Below are 27,912 nucleotides of genomic sequence, written 5' to 3' on the forward strand. Positions count from 1 at the left end.
GTAGACTCCGCAGAAAGCATGAGAAGAAGTGGAGAAAAACAAGACTTGAAGTCCATCACCAACTTTACATTGAACATAACAAAACTGTTAACAGCCTAATTGAAAAGGCTAAACAAAGTCATTATGCTATGAAGTTTCAGGGTGCTAATGACACAAAGACCATGTATAAGATCGTAAATAGTTTGTTAAATAGTAAATGTAAGATATTACCTGTATATGAGTCAGCTGAAGATATGAGTAATGAGTTCGCTACCTATTTCCAAAACAAAGTAGCTAAAATATATGAAGATCTTGAACAAGAAGTGTCTTGCACTGGTACAGTAAGGGTGAACACTGACATGTATGACCATGATGTTTCTAATATATGTGAACTCTCTTTTTATGATCATGTTACAGAAGATGATGTTAGAGATCTTGTACAAGGTAGTGCAACAAAAAGTTGCTTGTTAGATCCTATTCCTACCTGGTTACTGAAAGAAAACATGTCTGTATTTTTGCCTGTAATAACTTGCATCATAAATACATCCATTTCCTCAGGTGTATTTCCCAGCTCACTGAAACATGCCGTCATAAACCCCCTTATCAAAAAGCAGTCTTTGAACCAGAGTGAACTGAAAAGCTACCGACCGGTTGCAAACATACCTTTCCTCTCAAAGTTGATAGAGAAACATGTTGTCAACAACATCAACAACCACATGTTGAAATATCATCTTGGTGAAGAACTGCAATCTGCCTATATGCGTGGCCATAGCACCGAAACAGCACTGTTGAAAGTGAAGGATGAGATTATGGGACATGTGTACAACCAGAAAGGAGTTTTCCTTGTCTTACTCGATCTCAGTGCGGCTTTCGATACGGTAAACCACAACCTTCTGCTGAGTAGAATGTCGCATGAGATCGGGGTGACTGGGATTGCTCTGGACTGGTTGAGGTCCTATTTTACTGGTAGAACAACAACTGTTGTGATTGATGGTGTCTACTCAATGGCAAAGACCATGGACTATGGACTACCTCAGGGCTCAATTTTGGGCCCCGAGGTTTCACAGTGTATACAATTCCAATAGGCAGGATCATCAAAAACCACTCGCTTTCATACCACATGTAAGAGGAAGATATACAGATTTTCTGTAGTTTTGAGCCATCTAACCCATCATCAATTGAAACCGCTTTGTCATCAATAACATCTTGTATCAAAGAAATCAGAACATGGATGACATTTAATTTCTTGAAATTAAACAACGACAAAACAGAATTCTTGGTTATATCATCACCTCACTTCAAAGCGCCAGATGCCTGATATATGCCTTCACATTGGAGATGACATCGTCCACCCCTCCACTAGTGTCAGAAACCTGGGCGTTATCTTTGATGATGTTATGAGTATGTTGCCGCAGATAACTTCACTGTCAAAGAACATCACTTATCACTTACGCAATATTACTCGGATCCGTCGTTTTCTTGATAATGAAACATGCACCCATGTTGTTCGATCTCTTGTGCTGTCACGTCTAGACTATGGGAATGTACTATTAGCAGGAACTAATGCAACTTACATCATGAAATTACAACGCTTGCAGAACTGGAGTGCAAAATTAATTTTCTCTGCTTCTAAGTATGACCATGCCAGCCAGTATTTGCAAGAACTTCATTGGCTCCCTGTGAAGCAGAGAATTTTATATAAGATCATGCTCTATGTGTTCAAATGTCTGCATGGATATGGACCAAATGATCTCATTGAATCAATTTCATTGTACAACCAAACTCGTCTCGGCTTGCGTTCTGCAACAGACACTACACGTCTCTCTGTACCAAAATTCAACCCTAAAGGCCTGCAATCAGCTTTCGACAAGAGTTTTTCTCTCACCGCACCTGCACTCTGGAACTCACTTCCATCTGAACTCCGTACTGCTGTTTCTCTGCCAAGTTTCAAAAAAGGTCTCAAAACCTTCCTGTTCCCACAATAATCTGGTGGCTTTGTTTCAGTTGTGCTGTTTTATTTTGCCTTTCAAATATTTTGTGTTCCATCTTGGCGCCGTGGTCTTTATGAAATGGCGCCCTATAAATGCCTTGTATGTAATGTAATGTAATGTAAAGATGTATTTGTATTGTTTATCACAGAAGTTTGGTACATTTGTGCCAATGTAGCCAGTGCATGTAATAAACAGGATATGCATATTGACAAGCACCAAAGTTCCTTGGTAAACTTTGGTTCACCACAGGTTTGGAAGTGATGTCAATGCTCTTTCACGGTTGCACTCTGCATGTGTAACTTAACATGCTGGATTAAAAACCGCGAGCAGTGAAATACACACTACATCTCTACAGGTACCAAACTTGAGGTGAAGTAAAGTATAGCCAGTTTAGCCACTCACAGATCCTGTGCTTTCCAGGATCTGTGAGCCACTGTAATGCTTGTATAAAAAGTTATTAACCTGAACAAAAATACATGTCCAAGTGACAATGGCGGTTCTTACCTGAAGGTGAGGTTTGGTAGATGTTGATTGTTGAATGCTGAGCAGCATTGATCACTAGGTTATTGGAGCCTTGGACAACCTGCAAATATATCAAACACAATACTTGTCACATCAAATTTCATTCAACACATCGTATTGTTATGGTACAAATTTGCTTTAAAATAGCCTTCATTGAATGTCTATCAACCTGTTGTACACCTATGGGCCAATGACAACCTAATTATCAGATTATGGAATAATAAGGTTAAATGGCTGAATCCTGTACTACACTTAGTGTGACCTTGGTGTTGCTTTGTTTTTTGGGTTTTTTTGTAAGTGTAAGCCACCAAAACCAGGGTATTTACCTATCTTACTGTATAAGCATGGTCATTCTGCTTTTGTTTTAGCTATGGATATGCACATAGCTGAGAGGGAAATAAAAATTCCTTTAAAAGGAATAGGGCGGGCAAATGAAAAATTGTCAAGAGAAATGAAAGAATGAGTAAGTCTTCACAATTAAAAACAGGAAAATATGACACAACATCGATTTCCAATGGGGAATAACACAAAGCGTATAAACAAAGTTAAAAGAGTTTTTAACTTTATACGTTTGTTATTCCCCCATTGGAGGTTGTGTCATATTTTCCCTGATAATCTTATCTATTGCTTATCCTTTGTTCTCTGCTGGTCAGTTGGAACATATTTTTCCTGTTTTTATATTAACCCTTCACATCATAACAGAAGACGATTTATGTTAACATGTTATATAAAACATTGTTATAAAACTTTTGTAGATAATAGTTATTTAAAACATTTTCAGTAATCATACCTAGAGTTTTTTATCATCAGATAGAAAGACTTCTGCTCATCTTCTCTGGTGAGACAACAGGGCTGGGGTATCTTTCCATATCAAAGTTTACAAATCTGTCATAGTAATTTCCTCAATATGTTGTTTTGATACAACTTAGGCTAATGAAAGTTGATCCCCAGTTTCCCGTTACATAGTTTTTCATGACTGGGTAGGTGACTGTTTCATTATTCATTATTCATTATTTTCAAACTTTCGTTATCGGTGCAAAGTTAATTACGGAATGCTATGTTTTGAGGCCCAAATAAAATAATAAAGTATAGTTAGTAATGACCATGCTTCACTTCAAAACAAATTTTAATTAAGCACATCTTCTTTGGAATCTTCAAATTAACCTATAGGTTGTGCAACATATGAAAGCACCAGAAGTCCATGATAGTCTTTGGAGAACCACTTTTCCATATAAATACACGGTGTCTGTGTGTTCTATTGCACACTACTTTTTACAAACCAAACTTACTCTCCACTAGCACATCTTTGGAAGCAATATTTATCATGGAAATTAGTTTGTCTACTTGCACAAACTGGAGGTTGCTGGTAAAAATCATCACAGGGTGCACGTGTTAATAATAAAACAACCATGCAAGAAATTGACAAATAAATCATTTTATTTATAAGTTTATTTTATTAAATACATAAATATTTGTAAGAAAAGCAGAATAAATTTGACTTCAAATTTTGTTTATTTTATTTATTTTGATGTTGTCTATATATAGCTCGCTACATATATAGTGCACGGTAGAAATGCTTTCATATTTGTTCATACGCTGGTTCCCGCGAACTTGGCTGCCTCTCTTTGTGTTCGGTCTATCCATTTAGTGGTAGGAGAAACTTAGATGCAGGGAATTCCTAGTCTCCAGTAAATCGCCCTACGATATCGCCATTTTACCACGTAGTTTAACCCAGCGTTTGCAAAGACTATTCGGGCCGGTCAGGGTCGGCGTAAAAGTGCTTAAAATACGTGTCGGACGTGAAAGATGACATTAAAACTATCCTTTTTTCTTAAAACTTGAAAAATGTGAAATAATGAAATAATGGAAAATAATGAAATATTTGATCGGCATTTTTTTCTGACCGGAGTCGGGTAACGGGAAACTGGGAGTCAACTTTCATTAGCCTTATGAGGGAAAAAGTTTGATTTTACAATATTTCGATATTATTTTTTAACTTTGTAACTTTATTATGATTAACATAACTGTATTTCAAAGCGTCAAACTATATCATTATTTTGTCCCAACAAAAATAATCCAGGGAATAAAATATTCATTCATATGTTTATTTATTTTATTCAACCTGGGCCATTTCTACTGGTGCACATGCATTCTAATAATTTGTCTATAATACCTTATACAAGCATCAGCAAGCACTATTTGTCACAAGATTTGAAAAGAAAATAGCCTATGTACACACTGAACACAATGCACATACAAGCTGTATTTAAGTACATGCCGAAGCCGTCAGTACAGTATAAAATGATATATATGACCTTCACGATGCTATTAATTTAGCCCAAAGATTAGGAAAACTAGCAAAACTGGTGAACTGGTACTGTTCAAATAAAAACATCTGCAAATCTTGCTGCAATTTCCAAATAGTATTTCTATTACTTAAATAATTATTTTTGTTATTTCTTTTAATACAAACACATTACTGCCGACTTTATCGTATTACTTACATATCAAAATCAAGTAATAATTACAAAACTCGCCGTAAACTATCACCTCTGTGGGTGTTTGGGATATAACCGGCACGAATATTTTCTCAACACTGCGGCATGTGAAAAAGTAGGTCAATAGTCAGAGAATATAGAGCGGCACGCCGCACCCGCCCAAAAAGGAGCTAGAAGAAGGAGAAAAAGAAAGAGTACAAGGAGATGGAAAAAGTGAAGAAAAAGGATGGAGGAAAAAGAGAAAGAAAATAGCATGTGAGAAAGACTGAGAGAGCAGTGGAGAGAGGGAGGAGGGAATGGAGAAGGATATTCGCTCACAATAAATAAGTTATGTCTATAATGTCAATATTGTACTAAAAAGGTCAGTGTCCTTTTTGGAGGACTTTTAATCTCCAAAAAGGACACTGACACTGTAAATGAGATGTCCTTTTTTACTCTTCCATGAAGTTACTCTTCCATGAAGACTTCAATGAATATATTGATCCATGAGTTGATCATCCTCCACTAATAATAGCACTCCTCTTGGTTAAGTTCAATACTTCTTCTTAGACACTCCCTCTCATTGTTATTTAAATTAGTTGAGTTCTACTTGAGCTTTAGCACCCCTAGCCTACATGATTCATGATGCATAGTGATACCAATGCAGTAGGCCTAGTTGATGTCTTGACTCATTCAAAGTTTGGACTTGTCCACAGTGATGCCAACGCCGCGCCTTAGGCGCACAATTGGGCTACTTGGCGATCAGTTGCCGCTACTCAAAAAAGCATGCCGCTACTTGTCTAAAATTGGGCTACTTTTGACTGTCTCAGGCCGCGGCACTAATTTGATGTATTTTTCTTTCAATTTAGCCGATTTATAAAGGTTTTGAGTCTTTGAAGCTCCAAATTGAAATTACAATGGGTTTTGTGACCATTTATTGATCGGTCAGTAACTTCCCAGTAAGTACCGGAAGTTTGAAAGTCAAGTGTTTTTCCGCCCAATTGGGTGTTTTGCGTTCTAAATTCGGGTAAATCCGCCCAAATATCCGGTATTGGGCGCTTTTTTGGATGCTTAGAAAATTAGGCTACTTGAGAATCCTTTACCGCGGCCTGGCGAGTCAATGCGCCGCGCCTTGAAGCTGAAAAGGTTTGGCAACACTGCTTGTCCAAGGAGACAGTCATCAATTTGAGCATCACATTCACTGTAAATACTCCATGATATCAACTAACAGGTATCTGTATCTGTCACATCGGTAGAGTCTCCTTCATCAGGTAAGATTCTTCACATATTTATATTATTTGTTTATTGGTTGCATAGACAGTGATTTCCCTTAATTGAGTCAAGTTGTTGTGATCAAGTTCAATTTTTAGATACCTTGTTTTATAATTGTATACATCATTTATTTGTGTCTCTACAAATGTATACTTACAAAGTTTGCTAGAGACAGGCCATTGTGTTAAATTTGTTTGAAGCACCATAACTTAAAAATATTTGGTGCCAGCTATTTTGTCATTATATGATTTGATGAACATGGCCAATGTTTATTAAACCAGATTTATTATTTGTGTGTATTATTTTAAGGCCATTCACTTGGGACAACAACATGTTGAATAATGTAAGCCAACAATGTAGGCCTATAAGTTATGGAAATGATTGATAATGTTAAGTCTGGAAATGCTTACTCCCCATTTCAGAAAATACAGCACTAATTTTTGGGATTAAAAAAATATTACCAAGTTTTGACAAATGAAACATAGCTCAATCCTATCATTCATTTAGTCCTAACTGGAGATAAAAGAAAAAGTTCACTATTTTACTAATTTCTTGAAAAAAAAGCCCAAAACATGCATTTTTGGCATGTTTTCTAACAATTGAGTCACAAAAATCACAGACTTGGAACAAGTCTAAGCATTTAAAATCTTGAGTATATGCCAAAATATTGCTCTAATTTTCACTTTTTTGTGTTACACTGTATTTTAGTTTGGTTATAAGAATGAAACATGTCTTTCCCAAAATTTAGAATGCATAAACTAAAATTAGTCTCAGTACAAGTCTTTGGGCTTGATTGTCACAGCATACATAAAACATCCTAAATATGCATGTTTTTGGCCCTTATTTCCAAAAATTGGCTAAATATTAAAATTTGACTTTTATTGCTAGTTAGGACTAACTAAAGGATAAGGATTTACCTACATTTTAGCTTCATTTGGCATAACAGGATAATATTTTTTTTATTCAAAAAAATTAGTTCCAGAAAAATAGGGAGCAATAAGTTAAGTCTGAGACCTAGTGATTTGAAAGATTTTATGTTGTAGACATAATTTTTGTTCATGTAGTGCATGACAGGAAAAAAGTTTGTGGTTGATGTGTTGTTTTATGTAAGTAAGGCAGCCACAATGCTATACCACTGCCTACTATGGTGGAAGTGCTACAGAATCAGCAGCATTTAGATAACTAGTGGACATTTTCAATTCCATATATTTGGTCTCCCAGTACAACTTCTGTGCAAACCTGACTACCTACATGTAGGTTGATAATGATAATATTTTTCTCATTTCAAAGGTCCATACATGGTCACACATAAAAAGTTGCACACAAAATAATTTTTTGTCATCAAATAAAACTATTTTCCCAAAAATGTACAATTATATTGGGGGTTTTTGGTCTTGACCCTGTGCAAAATTCAGACTGTTTGGCTGTGTGCTGTTTAGGAAATACAGGCCTTTAAAGGTCATAATTGGCACATTTTAATGTTTTAAAAAGTGCCCTCAATGGTAAAAATTATACATATTTACAGGGGAAAGAAGAATTACGCATCGCACTCTAGCACATTTAAACATGAATTTACAAATGGAAACATAACATGCATAGGCAGATATACCAGAGAACTCCGGACATACCTGCCTGTGCGGGGACTTGAACCCCAGACCTCTCGCTTGTCCGGAGTTTTTTCTCTGGTATATCTGCCTATGCATGTTATGTTTCCATTTGTAAATTCATGTTTAAATGTGCTAGAGTGCGATCGTAATTCTTCTTCCCCTGTATATTGATATATTAAGAATAACGATTAAGCATCATTAATTTGATCTCGTGCGCTAGTTGTAATGTTTGAATGTTTGAATGTTCCAGTGTATGATGCGTAAGCCTCTTCCTCTGTTTATACATATTTACCTGCAAAAGTATTATTTTGTGAGTTAAGCCAGTTTTAAAGTGTTGTAAAGTAGAATATATAGCAATTATGGCCCTGGTTTTTAATATTTGCATAAAATAACACTAAATAAACCAATAACATTACATCTCATTCCTTCTTTAGTTTAGTTGTATCTCCACAGTTATTGCTTTGCAATGACAAAATTAGGATTTTCCCTAACATAAAATTGCCAATTTTGTGAATCTTTAGAAGTAGAAGGCTGTATCTTTGTAAATTGTAACAGCTTGTCCAATTCAGGCAATTCAAATGGGTTTTTTTAAAAATCTTTTTGCAGAAGGAACAATCCTGGCAGAAAAAGAAACTCAATCCCAATGGGTAGATTTCAGAATTTTCATATGGCCATGCATCCCAATTTGGGTTTTTTAAAAGTAATTTTCCTTTGCTGCTATCAGAAAATACATGGCTTACAAGTTGCAATGTTTTTAAAATGAAAGTGAACTAAATTCACTTACTTGAATCATTTTAGTTTGCCACATCATCTGCTATTAATTTTGTAGTTGTGTAAGGTGTACTGTCGAAGGAATAGTAAATTGATCAAAACAAGAGAAGTTGTTTCCATTCAGAAATATTTCAGACTTTAATTATTAGTTTAAGATCTCTCTTTGAGTAATTGACCACATTATGCATGTGATTATGATAAGGTCCAACCTCTTTTAATTTTATCCGGCCATGATGGGACCAAGCATGGTCCGGATAAGTGAATTACATGTAATTATGCATTGAATGTCCCAAGTACTGAAATTGGGACAACAAAAGATTGTTTCAACATGGGGTAATAACACTAACAGATGGCATTCGAGTGCTTTATGCAATATACTAAAAAAAATAATATAGACATGTCGTTCTAAGCATTCAGTGCATGGAATAAAGGAGTCAAATTATCAGAAAACATGCTTTCCAGTGAAGATTTCACAGCCGGATAACAGAGAGATCCGTATAAAAGAGGTCCGGATAAGAGAGGTTGGACTGTAATAACTTTCTGTATAAGATAGTGCATAGCCATAGGGCTATAACCTAACGCCCCACTTAATCCCAATTTCTGGGTGTTGGTACTTTTCCATATTATACTTCTAACCCTAACCCGCCAGGGGCATTTTGATGACGGCAAGGGAAAGAAGGAAGGAATAAAGAGAGAAAACAAAGAAAGAAGTTGTTTGCTCCTGGTGGATCCCGAGACCCCTCGCATGCCAACCACTGGCTCGGCGACACTTTGCCACGGGTCTTGGGCTTCGCTGGCCAGCAAAACCGTGCCTATATGTCACTTAGGGCGATTGCATCATCACACCACGTGGGATGCACGCACGAACAGCGCATATATCAAGTAGTATACTATTTTGTAGTACTCAGGCGTGTTAGGGCTACTAAATATGAAAGTTAGGTACCCGTAAGCACCCGGGTATAAGCCCACCTTCGGCTATAAGCCCACCCCCTATATTTCAAAACATTTTGGGAACAAGGGTGCACTCAGGTATAAGCCCAGTACTAAATTTTGGTCAAGTTCTTAAATCAAATCAATGCTTTGCTCTCATATTTAAGAACAAATATAAAAAATATCAGTTGATAATTAACATTCCACACTTATAATTTTAAGAAATTGACTTAAAAGATAGAAATTACTGGTACATTGGGCATATACAAATGGGGGTGATTGTTCTTATTTTTAAATTCAAGCACTAGCCCTTCCCCGGTTATAAGCCCACCCCCATTTTTGAAGTGAAATCTGCCATCTAGGGGGGTGGGCTTTTACCCGAGTGGTTACGGTATATTCTCAACCTTCAGTGTGATGTAGATGTAGGACTATCATGTAGGTCCACATCTTCATAAATAGCCAAATCAATACAGTGCCTCCCTGCAGTGCCTAATAAGCAACTCATGCCTGAGCATGTGACAACTCAAATGCCCGAGCATGTGACAACTCACATGCCCGAGCATGTGAATTGAGACAGGCTTGTAACTAATTGACATTTCAAATCATCAAATTACAATCCAAAAATAGATTCTACTTCAAAGTCAATACAACTTCTGCATGTTAAAGATGTTGATATTCTATTGTAATATTGATTGTATTGTGAGGATGTGAAACACTTCCTTTTCAAATGTCACTCATTCAACACAATTACATGTAGGGCTAATGAATACAGTAAACTTGAGAAAGATCTCATAAGCAGGGTTGCCAAACCCACGATTTGGTAGCCCAATTGGGCGACTTTTGAAGATTTTTCCCGCGACTTTTGACAATTTCTTGTCCCATAGAAACCAATGGTTAAGAAAAAATTTGGGCAACTTTTCAACATTGGCTCCCGCGACTTCCGGTAGTTTTCTGCCCCATTGAAACCAATGGTAAAGAGAAAAATTAGGCGACTTTTCGATTATTTGACCCGCGATTCGGGCTGAAATCTTTTGGCAACCCTGCTCATAAGAATCATTCATCTCTGGCAACTATAGATGTAAAGTACAATATGACCTTTGGAAGTATTAATTTGTTTAAAAGTAAGGCAGAAGATTTCTATCACACCTAAGTTGATAAATTATGCAAATCCTTAGTAAAAAAGAACATGGAAGGCAAGATCTGAATTGAGTTTGAATGCTGCTAATACATATACTGCATTTGCTGAATTCTGCACGCAGTTCGTAAATGTATAGAGTTAGGACTTTATTTGTTAGTAAGTTTTACTTGAAATCTTTGCACGTTGTGGCCATTGCTGAAGACGTGAAGGGAGGGATGCCCTCCCCGTTATAAAAGTGCCCTGTACAATTGTACAATGACTAAAAATGTGCCTATAAGACAAATGTAAAATCTCCTCCCAGTAGGACTAACCATGCTAATAGTAGGCCTATTCTACTGTAGGACTACATTGACCGTAACAACAACCTCCTCCACTGGTAGGAGTACACTAAAACAAATTTGCCCTGTTGGACTACTTTTATCCTCATACTTGTAGGACAACACAGTAAAAAGGAGAAAAAGCTCTTTCCTCTACCCCTATACGATTACATATGTGTAATGTCCAAACCCTATTTTTGGTATTGTTTGTTTATTTGCGGAGTCGCTCCAAAATCGTCGATTGTCCCTTTAAAGTATTTGTGATGCATGGTGGGAAGGTAGGCTCAATATGGCGACTCGCATGGAACCCACATGGACAAATCGTCTTTTACCTAACTTAAGCTTATATTCCCGCTTATATTAGCTTCATAAGAAAGAGAAGACATTTAAAGTGACTGATTACAACTCACAAGAAGATTGACAAAAGGAAGTGATAGGTAAACTGTACTATTAAAGAACAGAAAGAAGTTATAAAAGGAATTTTCTGTAGCGTTTGCTTGGTTTGTTTACATCTCTAGTCAACCCAACCAGTGTCAGTTTTATATCGCTAATCAATCTCGAGTAATGATCATAAAACCTCCCGTCAGGAAGTTAAAGTTTGAGTAATAAGCTAATCCCGTGGATGCGAGTGAGCCCAAGGAAGTGTAGTTAAATGTGCAACACTACAACATGTTAAGGCATGTCAGTAGGACTTCATTAAATAACACCTCCCCTGGTAGACTACACATTACAACAACAACAACAAAACTCCTCATAGGGTCTATGAATAAACATTGAATCACCACTATGATTGTCATCATTATGTAAATAAGATGACAGCCAGGCCAATCATAAAATTGAATAAACAATACTGATTACCAGTGAGCTCCTGTGTATAATGATATGAGTGACCGGATATGAGACAAAAAAATTGACCCGCAAGTCCAAATTCTGCAACCTTATTGGAGGTGATTAGTACGAAAGGCCCTTTCAGTGCTTTTGTAACTCATTAACTTAATTTGACCCCCTAAACGTAAACAAAAACAAAATTTGATGTTTTATTGAAGTGCGCACAACCTTGTTCTTTGCATCGCCAAAATCCGTTTTCCGAAATAATGTAAACCGTAAAAGTTTTTAGCCTCACCAATTTGCCAGTTTCAGTAATTTATGATGAGAATTTGAACGTGAAAATTTGGACCCATTGATATATCAAATGTCAAAATTCTTGGCCAAATTTAACCCAAATTGTCTTGATTTTTACAAATTTTCCCAAATTTTTTTGGAAAATTGCGAAATTTTGGCTAGATTTATGCAAAATTTGGCTATTTTACGAAAAAATTGAAAAAGTTTTGCAAAAAGGACCCATTCATATACCAAAATTGGCTTAGAAAAAGGGGTCATTGTTATACCAAAAGACCGAAAATGCTACCCATATTTGTGGCACATCCCCGTATGGTCTTTTGTACTACATGTAAGTACCTCCCTGGGATTCCAACATAGACAGTACAGTCATGTCTAAACAAAAGTTCAGGCGAGACAAAATGAAAGCAGGAAAGCTCAACAGGCATACGAAAATGAAAAATATAACCATTCCAGGGTGTTCTGGAGGTCATATAATTGTCTCTGGTCTCTTTAAATTAATTTACTTACTTTATTTTCCACTCTCTTAAAACAGTGGAGGGAAATAATACATCAGTACATGCTGCTATCCATGCTTATTTTATTTTCTCTACTTCCTCAGATAAAATGTCTAACAACTCCAACCACACATTTTTGGAGGAGGTACTAGGAATTGAACACCTGACCACTACAGTGTTACGTACCATGTTCATCACCATCAATGCAATCTTCACCATGTTGGCCAATGTATTTTGCATCTGTGTCATCAAAAGGACAACGCATCTGGGAGAATCTACCAAAGTATTTGCCTGCTCCCTGGCATTAGCCGACTTTTTTGTGGGACTTATGACTATGTCGTCAATTGTACCATCGGTAATTAACTACTGGCCATTTGGAGAACCTCTATGCCATGCATTGATAAACATGGGCATGGCACTCGGCAATTTGTCTGTCATATTTTTAACTTGTTTGGGAGTGGATCGTTTGGTAACTATCAAATCTGCCCTACGATACAATCGAATGCTAACTAAACAGTATGCCTTGACTGTATCAGTCTTACTGTGGATCTTTATAATCGGTTGCTATCTTCTACTCGTGCCTAGTGGACCACCTATTGAATATCGACCTCATCTGGCGATGTGTGTACACACGGTTGATGACGAAGGTATAATATTTCTTCTGATTGTATCTACTTCAAGTTACATAATTCCAATTACAATTGCGATATCTACATACATATACCTGATAATTATAGCAAGGAGACACATGTGCTCTATTCAGAGACAGATTCCTTATGGACCTAAACCAAAACTCAGAGGCTCAGTTTTGATGTTCACATTTGCTACATTTTTCTTTGTGATTGCATGGACACCACTCATTGCGGGTGTGTTGTATGAGGGTATAGCCAGAGCAAAAATACCAACATGGTATGAATTCTTTGCAACCTGGTTGGTGGCTACTAATTCATGGTGGAATGTTATTATTTATGCCAGATCTGACAGAGCCTGGAGAAACACAGCAAAACGACTACTAAATCGACTTCTTTTTACCAGCAATATAATTCGGACACCTACTGCATCGTTGCAGACCTAATTTTGTTAAGGTTGAAGAGCTTTAAGGGGGTACTACACCCCTCGATAAATTTGTGCCCATTTTTGCATTTTTCTCAAAAACTAATAACACAGTGGTAACAAAAGTTATGTACATGTATATTATAGGGGCAAGGAATCCAATTACTACACTGAAATTTCAGTGACCCAAGACAAGCGGTTCGTTATTTATGATAAGAAATAAGGTACAGCTAGGATGTACCTCATTTCCGGAATTCCTATCATATATACTGAACCGCTTGTCTTGAGCCACTGAAATTTCAGTGTAGTAATTGGATTCCTTGCCCCAATAATATACATAACTTTTGTAACCAGTGTGTTATTATTTTGTGAGAAAAATGCAAAAATAGTCACAAATTTACCACAGGGGTGTAGTACCCCCTTAAGTTTATGTAATGTAATTATCATCCTTTATGAAGACCTAAGTAGGATTGCATATACATTTTTGGGATGTATGTGACCTGCTCCCACAAAATGAGTGTAAAGTTGCAAATTGGCAGATTCGAGACCTCCTGGCTGCCCGAGTTGATGTTCTTTGTTTGATGCACACATGTACAAACAAGTAGTATGTCCTTTGTGAATGCCCTATTGTGCCCTATTCACAAAGGCCATACTACTGCCATACAGAATGCTCCATTCAAAAGACATTGGGTAACAGGTGCATGTCAAACAAAGAACATCAATTCAACAGCCGGGATCTCGAAGCTACCAACTTGCGACTTCACACTCATTTCCAATATTTCGTGGGAGCAAGTCACTTTTTTTTCTTTCTTTTCTTTTTTGTGTGTGAAAACGTCCATATAAATGCATCTACATCCAAGGCTCTGTTAAAGCACTAGATAACTACAGCATTTAGAATTCCTGTACCATGAACTATACATTGTATATATGGCAAATATTCTGGTGCATCATCTGCAAGTTTTACCACAATTAAGTCATTTTTAAGATTTGGCCCCTATAGATGACCCCAGATAATCTTGGCAATTTGATTAGCTTATTCTTGTATTTGTGCTATGTTATATCTTGCAATAAATACGTGCCTACTAATGCATGGCGACTATCAGTGACCTGATTCCATTTTAAATTGGTTCAAACTATTAAAGAAAAAATATTTAATTCGTGTACATCGTGGAACATTCAACTACGCTATTACTCCAAGACTATTCATGCTAATACACAAGCGTACAACGCTACTCTCTACGCGTCCATATATGCGAGGTTATCTGCGTACAACAGCTTACTACGCACAGCCAGGCAAAGAGTATGTTCCACATCAATTACACAAATTAAATAATTTTTCTATAGTCTCTTTAATAGTTTTAAGGAATAACTACATTTTATTATAGTATATAGCAAGCTCTAAACCTTTACCACTATGGTAAACAGAAAATTTGGAAAAATCACTATACACCACTATAACGTTACACCCAACTATTTTCACTATCAGCTACATTGTAGTCTACTTCATTTCCCACCTCACCAAATTAATTTAACCTGTGACAGTCACACAACAATTGCAATTTAAAAGATGGGCAGATATGAAGGGAGCCCTCTGTTGACATTAAAATGGACTTGCCAATGGCAGTGCTGAAGAGAGCCCTCATGATAATTGTGCCAAGATTTGTACACATTAATTGTATTGAAACTGATACGAACAATAACTGTTTTGATACCAGAGAACACAAAACTTGACTAAACTTTGCCTCACTGTGGCCGGGACTGTGGCATTTTACAAAAATGTAGGTAATGTATCTTCCATGCTTATTGTGCTATTATATTGACATTTTTGGAACTTGTAGTCTACCAAAATAAGCATCAAAGTCATCATATCAATCAAATGCTTATTTGATAAAGGAGACTCTAAACAAGTCAAGTTTTGTTTTCTCTTGTACCAAAAAAAATGTATTTAGATGAGAAATATCAATACCATCAAGCAGCTAATTATCATGTACTTACTGTGCTGGGTCTATCTTCATATCCATTTTGTAGATGGTCAGATGGAGGGGTCCTGTGATGAGGATCTGCAGATGCTGCAATGTAAAGCAGGTGTAGATTCAATCATTTTTTGATAAATTTGACTAAACTGACAGCAAATATTTTATTTCATGATGTGCTCAGCGGCATACCAACCGATGGTCAAGACAACATGTGAGATGTGTATCTTAATTTTTTTAAATTAAGATACAAATTAAGATTAAAATCTGTTCTAAACCAAAATTGTGGCCCATTTCAGCATTAAAATTGTGCCTTTTTGTGCATCTTTCTCTGTAGTCATTCTAGGAGCAGGTACAATGTAGGTAGCATGTACTTTTCCCCTATAAAACATCCCTGGTATTATGCCACTGCACATGCTTCCTTTAGAATTGACACTTTTACAAGATTTGATATACTGGCCATTGTAATTGTATCCCTTTAACAATTACTGAAGTACACACGTATGGGTGTTTGCTGACAAGCAGGGATGTTAAGGTTTTACCGTCGTCACCCGATTTGAGTTGACTATTGCGCCTGTTTTCAACGCGTGCGTACTCAGCGTCGTGCTTTCGGCGTTGCGTTGCAGACATCGCGAGAGAACGATGCGTGTTGTGCGTGTCAATGCTATTTTTACGCACCGGCGATAACTATGGCCACAAAATAAAGAAAACAATGTTGGCTGAGCGCAAAAAAAAGTGGCCGCTTCTAATATATTAAATACAACATGTACAAACAAAATGCCAGCGTGCTTCCACTGATAACGGACCTGGACCACATCCCCAATTAACCTCAAAGTAGGCCTACGACAGTAGGGTCCGATAGATGGTATGAAGTTATAGACTACCCACACAGAATCAGGGTATTTTTTTAACATTAGGCCTAAACAAGTGTTGGTTAAATTGGTTAATTCGTTTTAATAATATTTTGGCCTAAATGTTGGGTAAGCACTATATATTATAGGCCTATTAAAGGTTACGTTTGTAGAACGTTTCATAATGAAACACACCACAACAAAATTAAAAACATGTTGTGAAAATGTTATTGTAGACATATATTATTTTGGCAACATTGTCCAGAATTAGAATATGTTTTGCAGCAAGTGTTCAATGTTTTTGATTGTTATTTTAAAAATGTTTTAAAAGTTTAAATGTTTAAAGCATTTTGTGTTATTGGGTAAAGACCTACTATGTGCACTGAATTCATAATGCATGCGATATAGACAACACCATCAAAACTTCCGTTTCAAAAAAGGGTCATACATTAAATTATGATATCATAATTGGCCAAGCGTTTTTCTACACCAAAAAAGTTTTCCTCTCGGTAAACGGCACTAAGCATGCTAAGTAGGCCTATGCCTATAATAATTGTAGGCCCTAGGCCTATTATAGTCAAACACTTCCGCCCATGGTGTCAAACGCTTCGCTTTAACATGTTTAATAAAATAATCCTCTTTTTGGTCATTCGAGTCAGGTGAACATAAAACTGAAAATTCCTCACTTTGTGTAACTTAATAACTCTTTGGCCCAATATCTTTGCAAAATGGCAGTCTTTCTTACACCTGTTTGTGACCAAAATACACCAAATTAGAATTAGGCTAAGAATTTTAAGGCTTGATTTATAAGTCTTTTCTAGTCGACATCATCATAATGGTTCCTATTTAATATAGACACTTCTTAGCCTAAGAAGTATCTTAGGTAACTTTTTTTTACAGTGAAAACTTTCCTGCGTAAACAGACAATTCCTTTTTTTGTGGCCATATGCGTAAACGAACGCTGATCCGGCATCAATCGCGCTTGTATATACCAGCGTTGGTACGCACCAAAATATCCATGTACGCAATTAACTACGCATGGTGTCGCATGAAAAAATGCTTTTTGACCTATTTTGGTCAATTTACGCGAAAACAAGGTCCGGTACCCGCAATTTTTTTGCGCGATTTTACAGAGCTTTTTCTTTTTCATAAAATATATAAAATTAAAAAAAGATCGTCTAGACAATTTTTTTATACAGCGCAAAAGGTGGTATATTTTGGGCAAATTGCTGATTTTGCCATTGAAGTGTACAGAGATTTTGGAAATGTACACCTCTTTTAAAACGGCTGTAGCTCAAAAGTGAGGTCCGGCACCCCCTGTTTTTTTTCGTGATTTATTATCTACACATATTAATGTACAAAATATGTCAATTTAAAAAAATTTGGTCGATAGGTTTAGTAACGACGGTAAAACCTTAATATGAAACTTTACATTCTAACTGCAATAGGGGACCATCCCCCTTTAGCTGACATGTGCAATTGACTGCAAACAGCCTAAAATGTGTTTGTAAGACCCTACGAATGAGGACTTTTTTTGTTTTTCCCACTAACTGGGGACTTCGCTCCAAGTGGGGACGTCCCCAGTCGTAATACTTGGGCTAGGGCTCCCCCTATGGGTCAAGATGTCAAAAAAAGCATTACTCTAACTGGGTACTTTTTAGGGGTAGGGTGAGGTCTTGAGAACACACAGGTCCCCGATTGGTAGGAGTTTGGCACATAAAAGTCCCCTGTCGACACACAACTCATAAAAAAGTCCCCAGTTGTCAAAAAAAGTCCCCAGTCGACACACATTACAAGTAGGGTGTGCATCTGCAAGTGTGTCCTCTATTGTTGATATAAAAATCAATCCCAGTTGATCCAAAAAATAAAAAATAAACCTCTGTATAATTTGTGTAAAACAGGCCAACGTCCCGGTTAGCCGCTTAAAATCAGAACAAAAACGTGTCCGCAATTCATCGGCCCAATACCCCACTTACCGGCGGATTCTTGTGAAGACATGCGTTCTGTACGTTTCTCCCTAAGATTCTTGAATGTACTTCTTAGAACACTCTTGAAAAATTTGCTAGAATGATCAAGTCCAGAAATGCCCTTCAGGCCAGCAGGAATGTCATCATCACTGAAGCCTTTGGCCTTTACATAAAACACAGACTCATCCTGCTTTCTCACTGCTCGTTCACAGGCCTGTATGTAGCGTTTATCACACCATACATCAGTTAAGAAATTAGGACTCAATAAGCACATTGTCCACCAGCAATTCTCCAGCATGTTTTCAAAGTTTTTAAACACGTCTACACCCATTGGTAATTCGTGCATGGATACATATGACACATTGTTTTTATCGAGGTTGTCTATGAGATCGTTGTACAAGCGGTCTTCCATGTCATGTTCACTATGCACCATAAGCAGTTCGTATTGTTTACTCTCAGTTTGTATATTGCTGGGCTTCTGTTCTGGAGTGGTGTCATATGAAGTACCTGGAATGAATGAGTTTTAGTTCAGATATTAATTTCATTAAAAAACAAATATTTTGTCATGTCAGTATAGAGAACATTGTAAGTGACATTTTGGGTGAAATTGAGTTAAACAGCATTTGACTAAATTTTAAGTAAATAATGACTATGTTACAAAACAATAAATAAGTAAACAAATTGAAACACAAAAATGCTTCTTTGTAAAATGAAAAAAATGCAGATACAATGTTCATACATACATTCTATATAACAGCATGCGTGGCTGGTCAATAGGCGGGCATAAACAACGGTTGTAAACAAGCCGTGCAAGAACCAATGGATGCTCGTATACGCACGTATGCTCGCGCGCGTCCAAACACGGTGGAAGTAAACGTTTTCTTACAATTAGCTAGGCCTGCTAAGAATACGCGATTTTGGAGGCCAAAAACGCACCCCGATTTTCCAAAAACGCAAAAATCCGCGATTTCCGCCAAAAAGCATAAAATCAAAAAAAAAAAAAAAATTTTTTTTTGCGATTTTAAATTTTTTTTTCATGGATTTGGAGAGTCCCTGGGCCTAACATGAAGTGCTACCATCATTAAAAAAATTGAAAAAATTAAAAAATTAAGAAAATAAAAAATACAAAAAATAAAAAATTGCGTTTTTTAAAAAATATTTTGCGGATTTAGAGAGTCCCTTGACCTTGAGTGAGGTACTGCAATCATTTGTGGCTGATTTAAAAAAAATTGGAAAAAAGATACAAAAAAATTACAAGTTTGTATCCAAATGGGACCGATTTGTAACTTGTGTTCACTGCATAGTCTATTGAAGATATAAAAATGCATTGGTTTTGTACACAAGTCTGTATCTTAGATAGATTTTGAAGTGAACACAAGTTACAAATTGGTCCCATTTGGATACAAACTTGTAATTTTTTGTATCTTTTTTCCAATTTTTTTTTTTTTTTTTTTTTTTTTTTTAATGATGGTAGCACTTGATGTTAGGTCCAGTGAGTCTCCAAATCCGCGAAAAAAAATAATTAAAAATCGAAAAGAAAAAAAGAAAAACAATTTTTTTAAAGATTTTTTCAAAACTGTCAAAACGCAATTAACTGGAGCCAACATACGCAAATTGCGGCGCAAATAACGCAATTGCGTATTCTTAGCAGCCCTACAATTAGCAATGGAAAAACTTTTAAAAGGATAGGGAATTGGTAGTTTTAGTCTAAAATGACGGTATTTCTTAGTTGTGGAGGAAAATAAAGCCCTCGGGCATAAACAATCGTTTAGTCATGAAAATATATGAATGAACCCCTAATTCTTGCGCTATCATGATTGAAAAGCGCACAGAATAAGTCAGCATAATGCTGGAGAGATCTATTATTGTTATTAGAGATATATTAGTGTATTTTTCAGTGTTGTAACAAGAGGTTTTTTCTAACTATATGAGTAATGAATCAGGGTAGTAACTTAAGAACAAAGTACTGTCATTTCAGAGTGATTAATACCATTTCAGTGGGATTCATGAATGGTCAATCTGTTTTGTTTTCATTCTTCTTGGACATGCAATGATCATTTGCATGCCACTCATTTTCAGTATTACTTTGGTGTTGCTTATTAGTGTGTATATTTTCAGTACAATTGTCAATATTTTACTTTAATACTGTCACTATAATATTGAGTGTCTGTATTACATTTTTTAATGTTTGTTTATGATGTACATGTATCCTTTTGAGCAAATGAAAATAAAAGCCATTGCAGGCATGGACATTTTTTTTAAACGAGTGTTAAAATGGTCTTTTTTATCATTATAATCTTCACGAATGTGATAATGTGCCATATACGGGTAAAAATTGAGGTGGTTATGCCATTTAGGGTATGAAATGCCAACAATTACACCATTTAGGTAAAGACACCATCAGTGATTCACTATATCATAAAATTGTTACAAATCATCATACAATTTTTACAAATCATCAGATTTTTGCATTGAGTATAATTATGTGTGCTAGCAAGTGAAAAGACCGAACACTGCATTTAATAATAATTTTAGCTATATAGGCAAGTGAATGGAGCGTCATATTGTCACCCTACTATGATAATTGCTAAAGTCATTTTATGTAATTTTGAGAACAACGTACAAAATGTGGTTCAAGCCCCGGGGTTCAAGCATGCATCAGTTACGTAATACCCTAATTATTTTAGATTATTCAGCGAATAAATATATTTTTTAATGCATGCTCTCAAAATTACAAAAAAATGAGGCAATTAGTGTAGTAGGCTGACGATATTTATTAACACTGTTGTTTTCTTATGAAAAACACCTAATGACAACTTATCCTTTTAAGGCATTCCTAAAAATGTAATATTTTGACTCCTTTACTGGGATCAGTACACCTTTAACTGACTGATATGATAGATATATCTTACTGTTTGAGTATGATGAGCTGCTAGGGCTGAATGATGCTGAATAACCACTGTCTTTACTCTGCTGATGTTTTGGGTCTTGTTGAGAGGCCAGCGAACTATATTGTCCTACAAAAGTAAATGATACAATTATAACAATCAGATATGTGAGCTCATTTTAAGTGAAAGACGGTAATTAATGTGCTATGTAAAGTACTAAAATGTGAAGTGAAGCCTCCAAACCTGTCTGTGAAAGAAGATCAAAACATTTTTTGGAATAATGTTTTCCAGGTGATGTACATTTTTGTATAACATTGAACTTGTCAATTACCAACCCAATGAGCTGATAATCGCACAACACAATTCACCTCAGCAACAGAGTTCAATCCTGTATGCATGAGTCTAACACTCTCCTAGATGTAAATTGCTTGCTGTTCTTAATCGTATCACATGGCAAAATGGTTGAACCATACATAAGATTCTTCTACATGAATACTTACATGCACAACAATGGAGGAGGATGTTTTCATTTTGGAAGTTTGGAATTCCTTTTGGGTGGCATCAATTTGCCTGACTTTTAAACCACACAGATAAAAATTTGTGTCAAAAACCTGTTTTTCATATATGCTAATAGTCTGAAAATGAGGCAGGTCTATTAAGGTAGCTGCTGGCCAAAGGACCTTTGAGGATCATAGACACAACAGACATATTTTCAACATGTCCACTGGATGGTAAATCAGCAAAGTAACATACATGTATTCCATGAGAGAGCAGTCCATCTTGATAGGACAAACAGGTGCCACTTCATACAGTTTTCACCATGGACATTTCACTATGGACCACAATGGCCTCATCCCAATGGCATAGTTCAATAACCTCAATTAAACAATTACAGTGCAAAATTTGACCTCAATTTGCAGAGTATGAGTTTTTGTACTCAAATGTTCAAAGGTCATTCAATGAATGTACAAATGTATTAGGGTTAAAGAACTGTGCCCTGATAGATGAGCATGTTGTGGATCCTAGTGATTACCAATACCACATACACTGGAGATATTTCACCATTACCATCCATTACCACATACAACAGGGATATTCAACAACTCGTCAAATAACCCACTAGCATTACCTTTCATGCTTTCCATTTCATTTTCAATTCTTCCAACTCTCCCTGCAAGTTCTACTTGCACCTTCTCCATATTCACCATCTGGTCATGTAATTGAGGAACACTTTTACATATGCCTATAGCAGCTTGCAATGATTCCTGTATCATCTGGAGATCTGCACCTTGTTCCATCTTCCAATTCTCAACTTCTGTCATGAACATTGTCACAGTTCTTTGCACCATATCTGATGTCACTATCTTCATGTCCCGTATCTGAAATTTACAACACACAGACAGTAAATTTCATATTCAAAATAAAATACACAGAAATTATTTGTTTGGAAACTTCCAATATTTTATTAAAAATTTACTAATTAACCTTTCTCCATCAAAATATAAATTTTATATTATTGGTTCTCAATTTTCCCTTTCTCAAATCACTTTCCTACAAATACCATAGGATTTCACTGTATAAACCGTATACCGTAACCACTTGGGTATAAACTCCATCACCAACCTAAGATGGGCAATTTCAAAAATGCAACTTAAAAATGGCAAAAAAAATAGTTCCATGTGGGGAATAACAGTGTCGTAACTATGGGTGGGGGGGGGCAGAAGGGGCAACATGCCCCAGGCGCCACCCTTAGGGGGGGCGCCGAATTGACCAATTCAGCATCGATTCTGCGCCCCTCCAAGCGATGAAAGTCAAAATTTTCGTGCGCTTCGCGTGCATTTCAGCACAAAATCAATTGAAAGAACATTTTAAGACCGATAGGCTTCTAGTAACCAAAATTAATTAGTGTATAGGCCTTATGTCCAAAATTCCGCATGCTCCGCGTGCAATTGTTTCAAGAATGAGGGGGTTATGTATCCTTAGCTCCTTGCTACGCCACTGCCCGCGTCCCTGGGCCCGCGTCTAAGATATTCTCGGGTGGGAGTAGAGCACCAATTTTGTTTCTTGCCGCGGGCGCTACCAACCATAGTTACGCCACTGGGGAATAAGAACTGTTGGACACAATACAATTTTATACATCAGATAGCAGCTAGTCTATGTACATTGTAACTTTACCTGATTCAATTTGGCTTGGATATCTTTTGCATCCTCATCAGACAGGATAGATGCAAAATTTGAGCTGAAACATTTCAACAACACTGAGTATGACTTGAAAAAGGTTTCCATTTGGTCAGTGGGTAACTCCTTCCCAACAGGTCGATGCATGATGGTATTACGGATTTCTGTGGCTTTCTGCACCTGAAAATAATTAATACACAGAATTAGAATTTCAGTTATACAATACATATACGTGCATAATAAAACCTCATCCTATATAATATATTGTGTTGGTTTCAAATTGTTCCATCTCTCTGTTTGAATATTACATAATAATATGACATTGCATTCAGTGTCTTCCTACTAAGTTCCTAGGAATGTCAGTTCATTGTATTAATCCTACATTGTACCTCAAATCTGTGGGAAATTGCCCCAAGAGTACCCTACTGGGCAAGAATGGGTGCAGGGTTCCTGCACCTTGAAGCCTTTAAAATTCAAGGACTTTACAAGAACTTTCCAAGGTCCAAAAGCGTGATTTCAGGGACTTACCACAACATAAAAACAATTATGATGCGGCTCTCCATGCAGCACATACATTTATTAACAAAAGTGACAGCTCCTCTCCACTCCCCAAATTTTGTCAAAATTATACTTTAGGTAAAATACCAATTTTTAAGGACTTTCAAGGACCTTGTGCAAATTTCCATGACTTTCAAGGCTTTGAAAAGGTGTTTTAAAATTCAAGGACGGCGGGAACCCTGTGGGTGCTTTCTCCCCCAGATTGCAAACAAAACGTGCAGCCAACACTTTTCTTAGCATGAGTTTACACAAATGTGCGCAAAATATATTTTACAAAATGTTAAGCTCTAGACAAACACTAGTTTTTATTAGTGCTGTTTTACATACATTGGAGGTATCTTGAACATAAAAATGCAGAAATGTGTTATACATTAAGTGCCACAAACAGTTATAACCTCTGGCTGAAGGGCTCTAGAGCAGTTTTACCAATGTACTGCTATCACCCAAACAAGTGGGATAGTATTGCATGCATGAATCGATAGCCCAAAGCTTATATACATGTAAATACACACTGGATGTTAAACCAAATTAGGGATTTAATTTCTTTTGTGATTAATGTGAGCAACTCTGAATGCACTACACATCCAGAATTTATGTTTAACACTTTATAATGGATTTTAATTCCAACATGTCAACATCAAATTAAAAGTATCATCTCGACAACAACACTCGTTTTTACAATTATATATGTACACACAAAATAATAATGTGAATTCATCAAAGACCTCTGAAAAGATAACAAATGTCGCAAAGAAGGGACAGTCTGTGTAGCTCAGTGGTTAGAGCGCTCGCCCGACAAGCGAGAGGTCTGGGGTTCAAGTCCCCGCACAGGCAGGTATGTCCGGAGTTTTTTCTCTGGTATATCTGCCTATGCATGTTATGTTTCCATTTGTAAATTCATGTTTAAATGTGCTAGTGTGCGATGCGTAATTCTTCTTTCCCCTGTAACTTTATATATTTAAAATAAAAATAAAAATATTTACCTGGCTTTGAATATCTTCTTTATGAAACAATACCACTTTCTCCATTATACATAGCAACCAAGCTGGATCAAAATCATCAAACTGTTTTATAGCTGCCAAAGCATCATCACTAATCGCTTTCAGACCAAATAATTTGACCACTTGAATAACATGATCATAAAAGTCTGATGACTTCACAAGATTCCAATAGGCCTCATAGGGTGGTTTATTAGGCACTGTACACTTGGCTAGTAACTGTGATATGACAACATCAGCCCACTTAATGCACTGATCACAGTATCCTCGACCTGCCTTGGGTTTGTTAGGAGTTCCATTCTTCAACTTGGGATTACAAGTAGGACTCCCTGCACACTTGAAATCATCAGGCTTTGGCTTTATTTCATTTGTATGCCATTCTTCCATCACATGTTTGACTATTTTGGCAGCTGCTTGACCGCATTCTACAAGACCTTCAGAGCACTTGACCCAGTTGTTGAAAGCAGGTGGTGGTGGGTTTGAAGACATTGTTCATACCTTGTGAGATATCATGATAAAAAAAATTAAAACTGTACACATAAAAAATATACTTGAATGTAAGCTCATTCATGCTGGTCATAAACAATTTCTGAGAGTTTAAACTGACTTTCAGCACAAAAATTCAACTATAGGAAAATTATTTAATTTGTGTTCATCGTACAAATGTAGATACGAATGTTTGTCATTGCACAAACATGCTTAGTCACTTCTGAGAATATTGCAACTGTGATGCTCTCCTGTTACTACCCGCAATGTCGCTGGTGTACACAAAATTAGTAATTTTCATACTTGAATTTTCGATGTGTGACACACATCTTCATCAGAAGTTGTATGATCATATTCGAGGCTAGAGACTGTTGCATTCAAAGAAGAAGAATGACACTGTGTAATGCAATGGAAGTTCAAAAGTAAACACAGCCGATCAAGATGGGCAATCCCATCAAAAATGTTGCTGAAATTGCACTTCAGCGAAATTTAGGACTGAACATTAAATACTTAGTTCACTGGGTTGATAGGATAAACAAATTTTAATCTTTACCCAGAGCAGCCAGTGCACATAAAAGTTGATGAAAAAAAACCAGTTCGAATCCGGCCAGATGCACTGTTTTTTGTTGTTGTTTTTTTTATACATTTATTATGTGCGCTGACTGCGCTGTGTAAAGATAAAATTTGTTCAAAATTTTGGACTGTTCAAAAAAGGCAATCTTTACTCAAAAGAAACAGCTGACTCGTCAAAATAACTATCATCCAAATTTTGTGTCGTCTGACGATTGCCTTTTAGGCATGAAACTCGGTAACGACTACCTATTCCGGAAGGTCTGTTCTTTGAATTTTTATACGCTCTCCCTTTTGGGATTGAGCACTTTATTAAAAAGATAGTCTAACTTGAGTAAAATGTTGTTATCATCCAAATTTCTACATTTTAAACAGAATAAATAACATCCGTTACCAAAATTGTCAATGCATGCTGATTGCTGACTAGAAACCGAAAAACAATTTAGCAACATACTCTAGCATCAAATGCGTAACTATTATGTGCATATTCGAAGCTATACATTTAGAGTTCTTGACTTGAGCATGTTGAGTAACAAGACAATAGGCTATAATCAATATGTTCGTGCGAAATATTTGCCATGCTGCATGTGCAATTCTCTGATGTGCTTCATTCTCTTTATAAATATTTTTATTATTGTATACGGTAGGCCTACCATTCATAATATTGTCTTTCATGAATTTTATGCTTATAATATGTTGCGTAATGCGCATAAGAATAAAATATATTATTATTATCAATATTACTTGCCTAAGCTTGGGCGGTCCTGACTTTTAGACCACCCTCGCTAAATTATAAAGCCAAGGAGTAAATTTTAACTTTTGCATGAAGGATTAGTTGCCAACACTTTGGAGTCACGGTTTAATGTATACATCGGAAGGAGGGCAGGACTGCGATAATGAGGGGAAATTTGGGGTAAAAAACAACTTTTTGAAAATAAGTTAAAATGGCAATTTTTTGAGTTTTTGTCTCAAAAAATAATTATAATCAGAAAAGCAAGAAACATACCTTTATAAAATAAGCATCACATTTTTTGAGAAATTCGCCATCTTGAATAAATGCAGATCGCGCTTGAAAATGCACAATTCGCTGGTGTAAATTAGCATCAAAACACACAAAAATCATTTGCTCGTGCTACGCGAATGCTTCAGAACTGGTATCACTGATTTTACATCAAGCTCTTTTACTTCAAAAATAGTTATAAAAACGTGAATTTTGGAACAAAATAAAGCTTGTCCATGTTGTCAGACAGAATAAAAGGTATGTTTGTACAGTTGAAAACAAGTGTAGTTTCTAAGTGTAACCTTGTTGAGAAAGTTTAATTTTAATCTTATATAGCTCGGGTGGTCTAAAAGTCAGGATCGCCTAAACTGTACTAAATTTAAATACAATCATGACAATGAATATAAAAGTTCGTTTCATGGTTAACTTGAGTTTTTACTTTTTAAGCTTACCGGTGACGCGTGAAGTAAATTTATTATGGTGCTTTGTCGTTGACTGAGCTCTATAGCAGTGACTGCTACGGAAGTTAGAGCCAAGACTACACAAGATTTTATATGATCATTAATACTGTATAAATGCCTGAAAATATCAAGAACTCTTGTCCTGTTCACTTCTGGTGACCTGTCTTCCATCCAAAATGGGATTTTCCCATCAATCATTTTTCCCAACTCGGGCAACTAGTGATGAGCGGTATTGATCCCAGAACTAAAAAAATGGGGGCGGGGCAATATTCGAGTACATGTAGGCCTACTCGAAAATTAATTTAAAAC

The 27,912-nt window shown here is 36.4% G+C and overlaps 2 protein-coding genes across 2 annotated transcripts in view; one reads left to right on the forward strand and one right to left on the reverse strand.

Annotated features, from left to right (window-relative positions):
* LOC140148369 (uncharacterized) overlaps window positions 1-27,800 on the reverse strand; it is a 44,624-nt gene extending 16,824 nt beyond the window's left edge. The window contains exons 1-8 of the mRNA XM_072170296.1: window positions 27,595-27,800; window positions 25,072-25,584; window positions 23,528-23,710; window positions 22,482-22,731; window positions 21,377-21,481; window positions 18,474-18,971; window positions 15,669-15,742; window positions 2,475-2,553 (exon numbers count right to left, since the gene is read on the reverse strand). Of these exons, the coding sequence (XP_072026397.1) occupies window positions 2,475-2,553; window positions 15,669-15,742; window positions 18,474-18,971; window positions 21,377-21,481; window positions 22,482-22,731; window positions 23,528-23,710; window positions 25,072-25,575 (1,693 nt within the window). The 5' untranslated portion in view covers window positions 25,576-25,584; window positions 27,595-27,800. The remainder of the gene's footprint in view (window positions 1-2,474; window positions 2,554-15,668; window positions 15,743-18,473; window positions 18,972-21,376; window positions 21,482-22,481; window positions 22,732-23,527; window positions 23,711-25,071; window positions 25,585-27,594) is intronic.
* Window positions 6,156-14,354, forward strand: LOC140148370 (beta-4C adrenergic receptor-like). Its single transcript, XM_072170297.1, has 2 exons — window positions 6,156-6,240; window positions 12,725-14,354. The coding sequence occupies exon 2, from the start codon at window positions 12,730-12,732 to the stop codon at window positions 13,693-13,695; it is 966 nt and encodes a 321-aa protein (XP_072026398.1). The 5' UTR covers window positions 6,156-6,240; window positions 12,725-12,729; the 3' UTR covers window positions 13,696-14,354.
* Window positions 27,801-27,912: the final 112 nt, after the last annotated feature.

Source organism: Amphiura filiformis, chromosome 3 (genome assembly GCF_039555335.1).
Source record: "Amphiura filiformis chromosome 3, Afil_fr2py, whole genome shotgun sequence".
Classification (NCBI taxonomy): Eukaryota; Metazoa; Echinodermata; class Ophiuroidea; order Amphilepidida; family Amphiuridae; genus Amphiura; species Amphiura filiformis.

Coding starts and splice junctions, on each gene's coding strand:
- LOC140148370 (XM_072170297.1), top strand. CDS start 12,730: ATGTCTAACAACTCCAACCACACATTTTTGGAGGAGGTACTAGGAATT.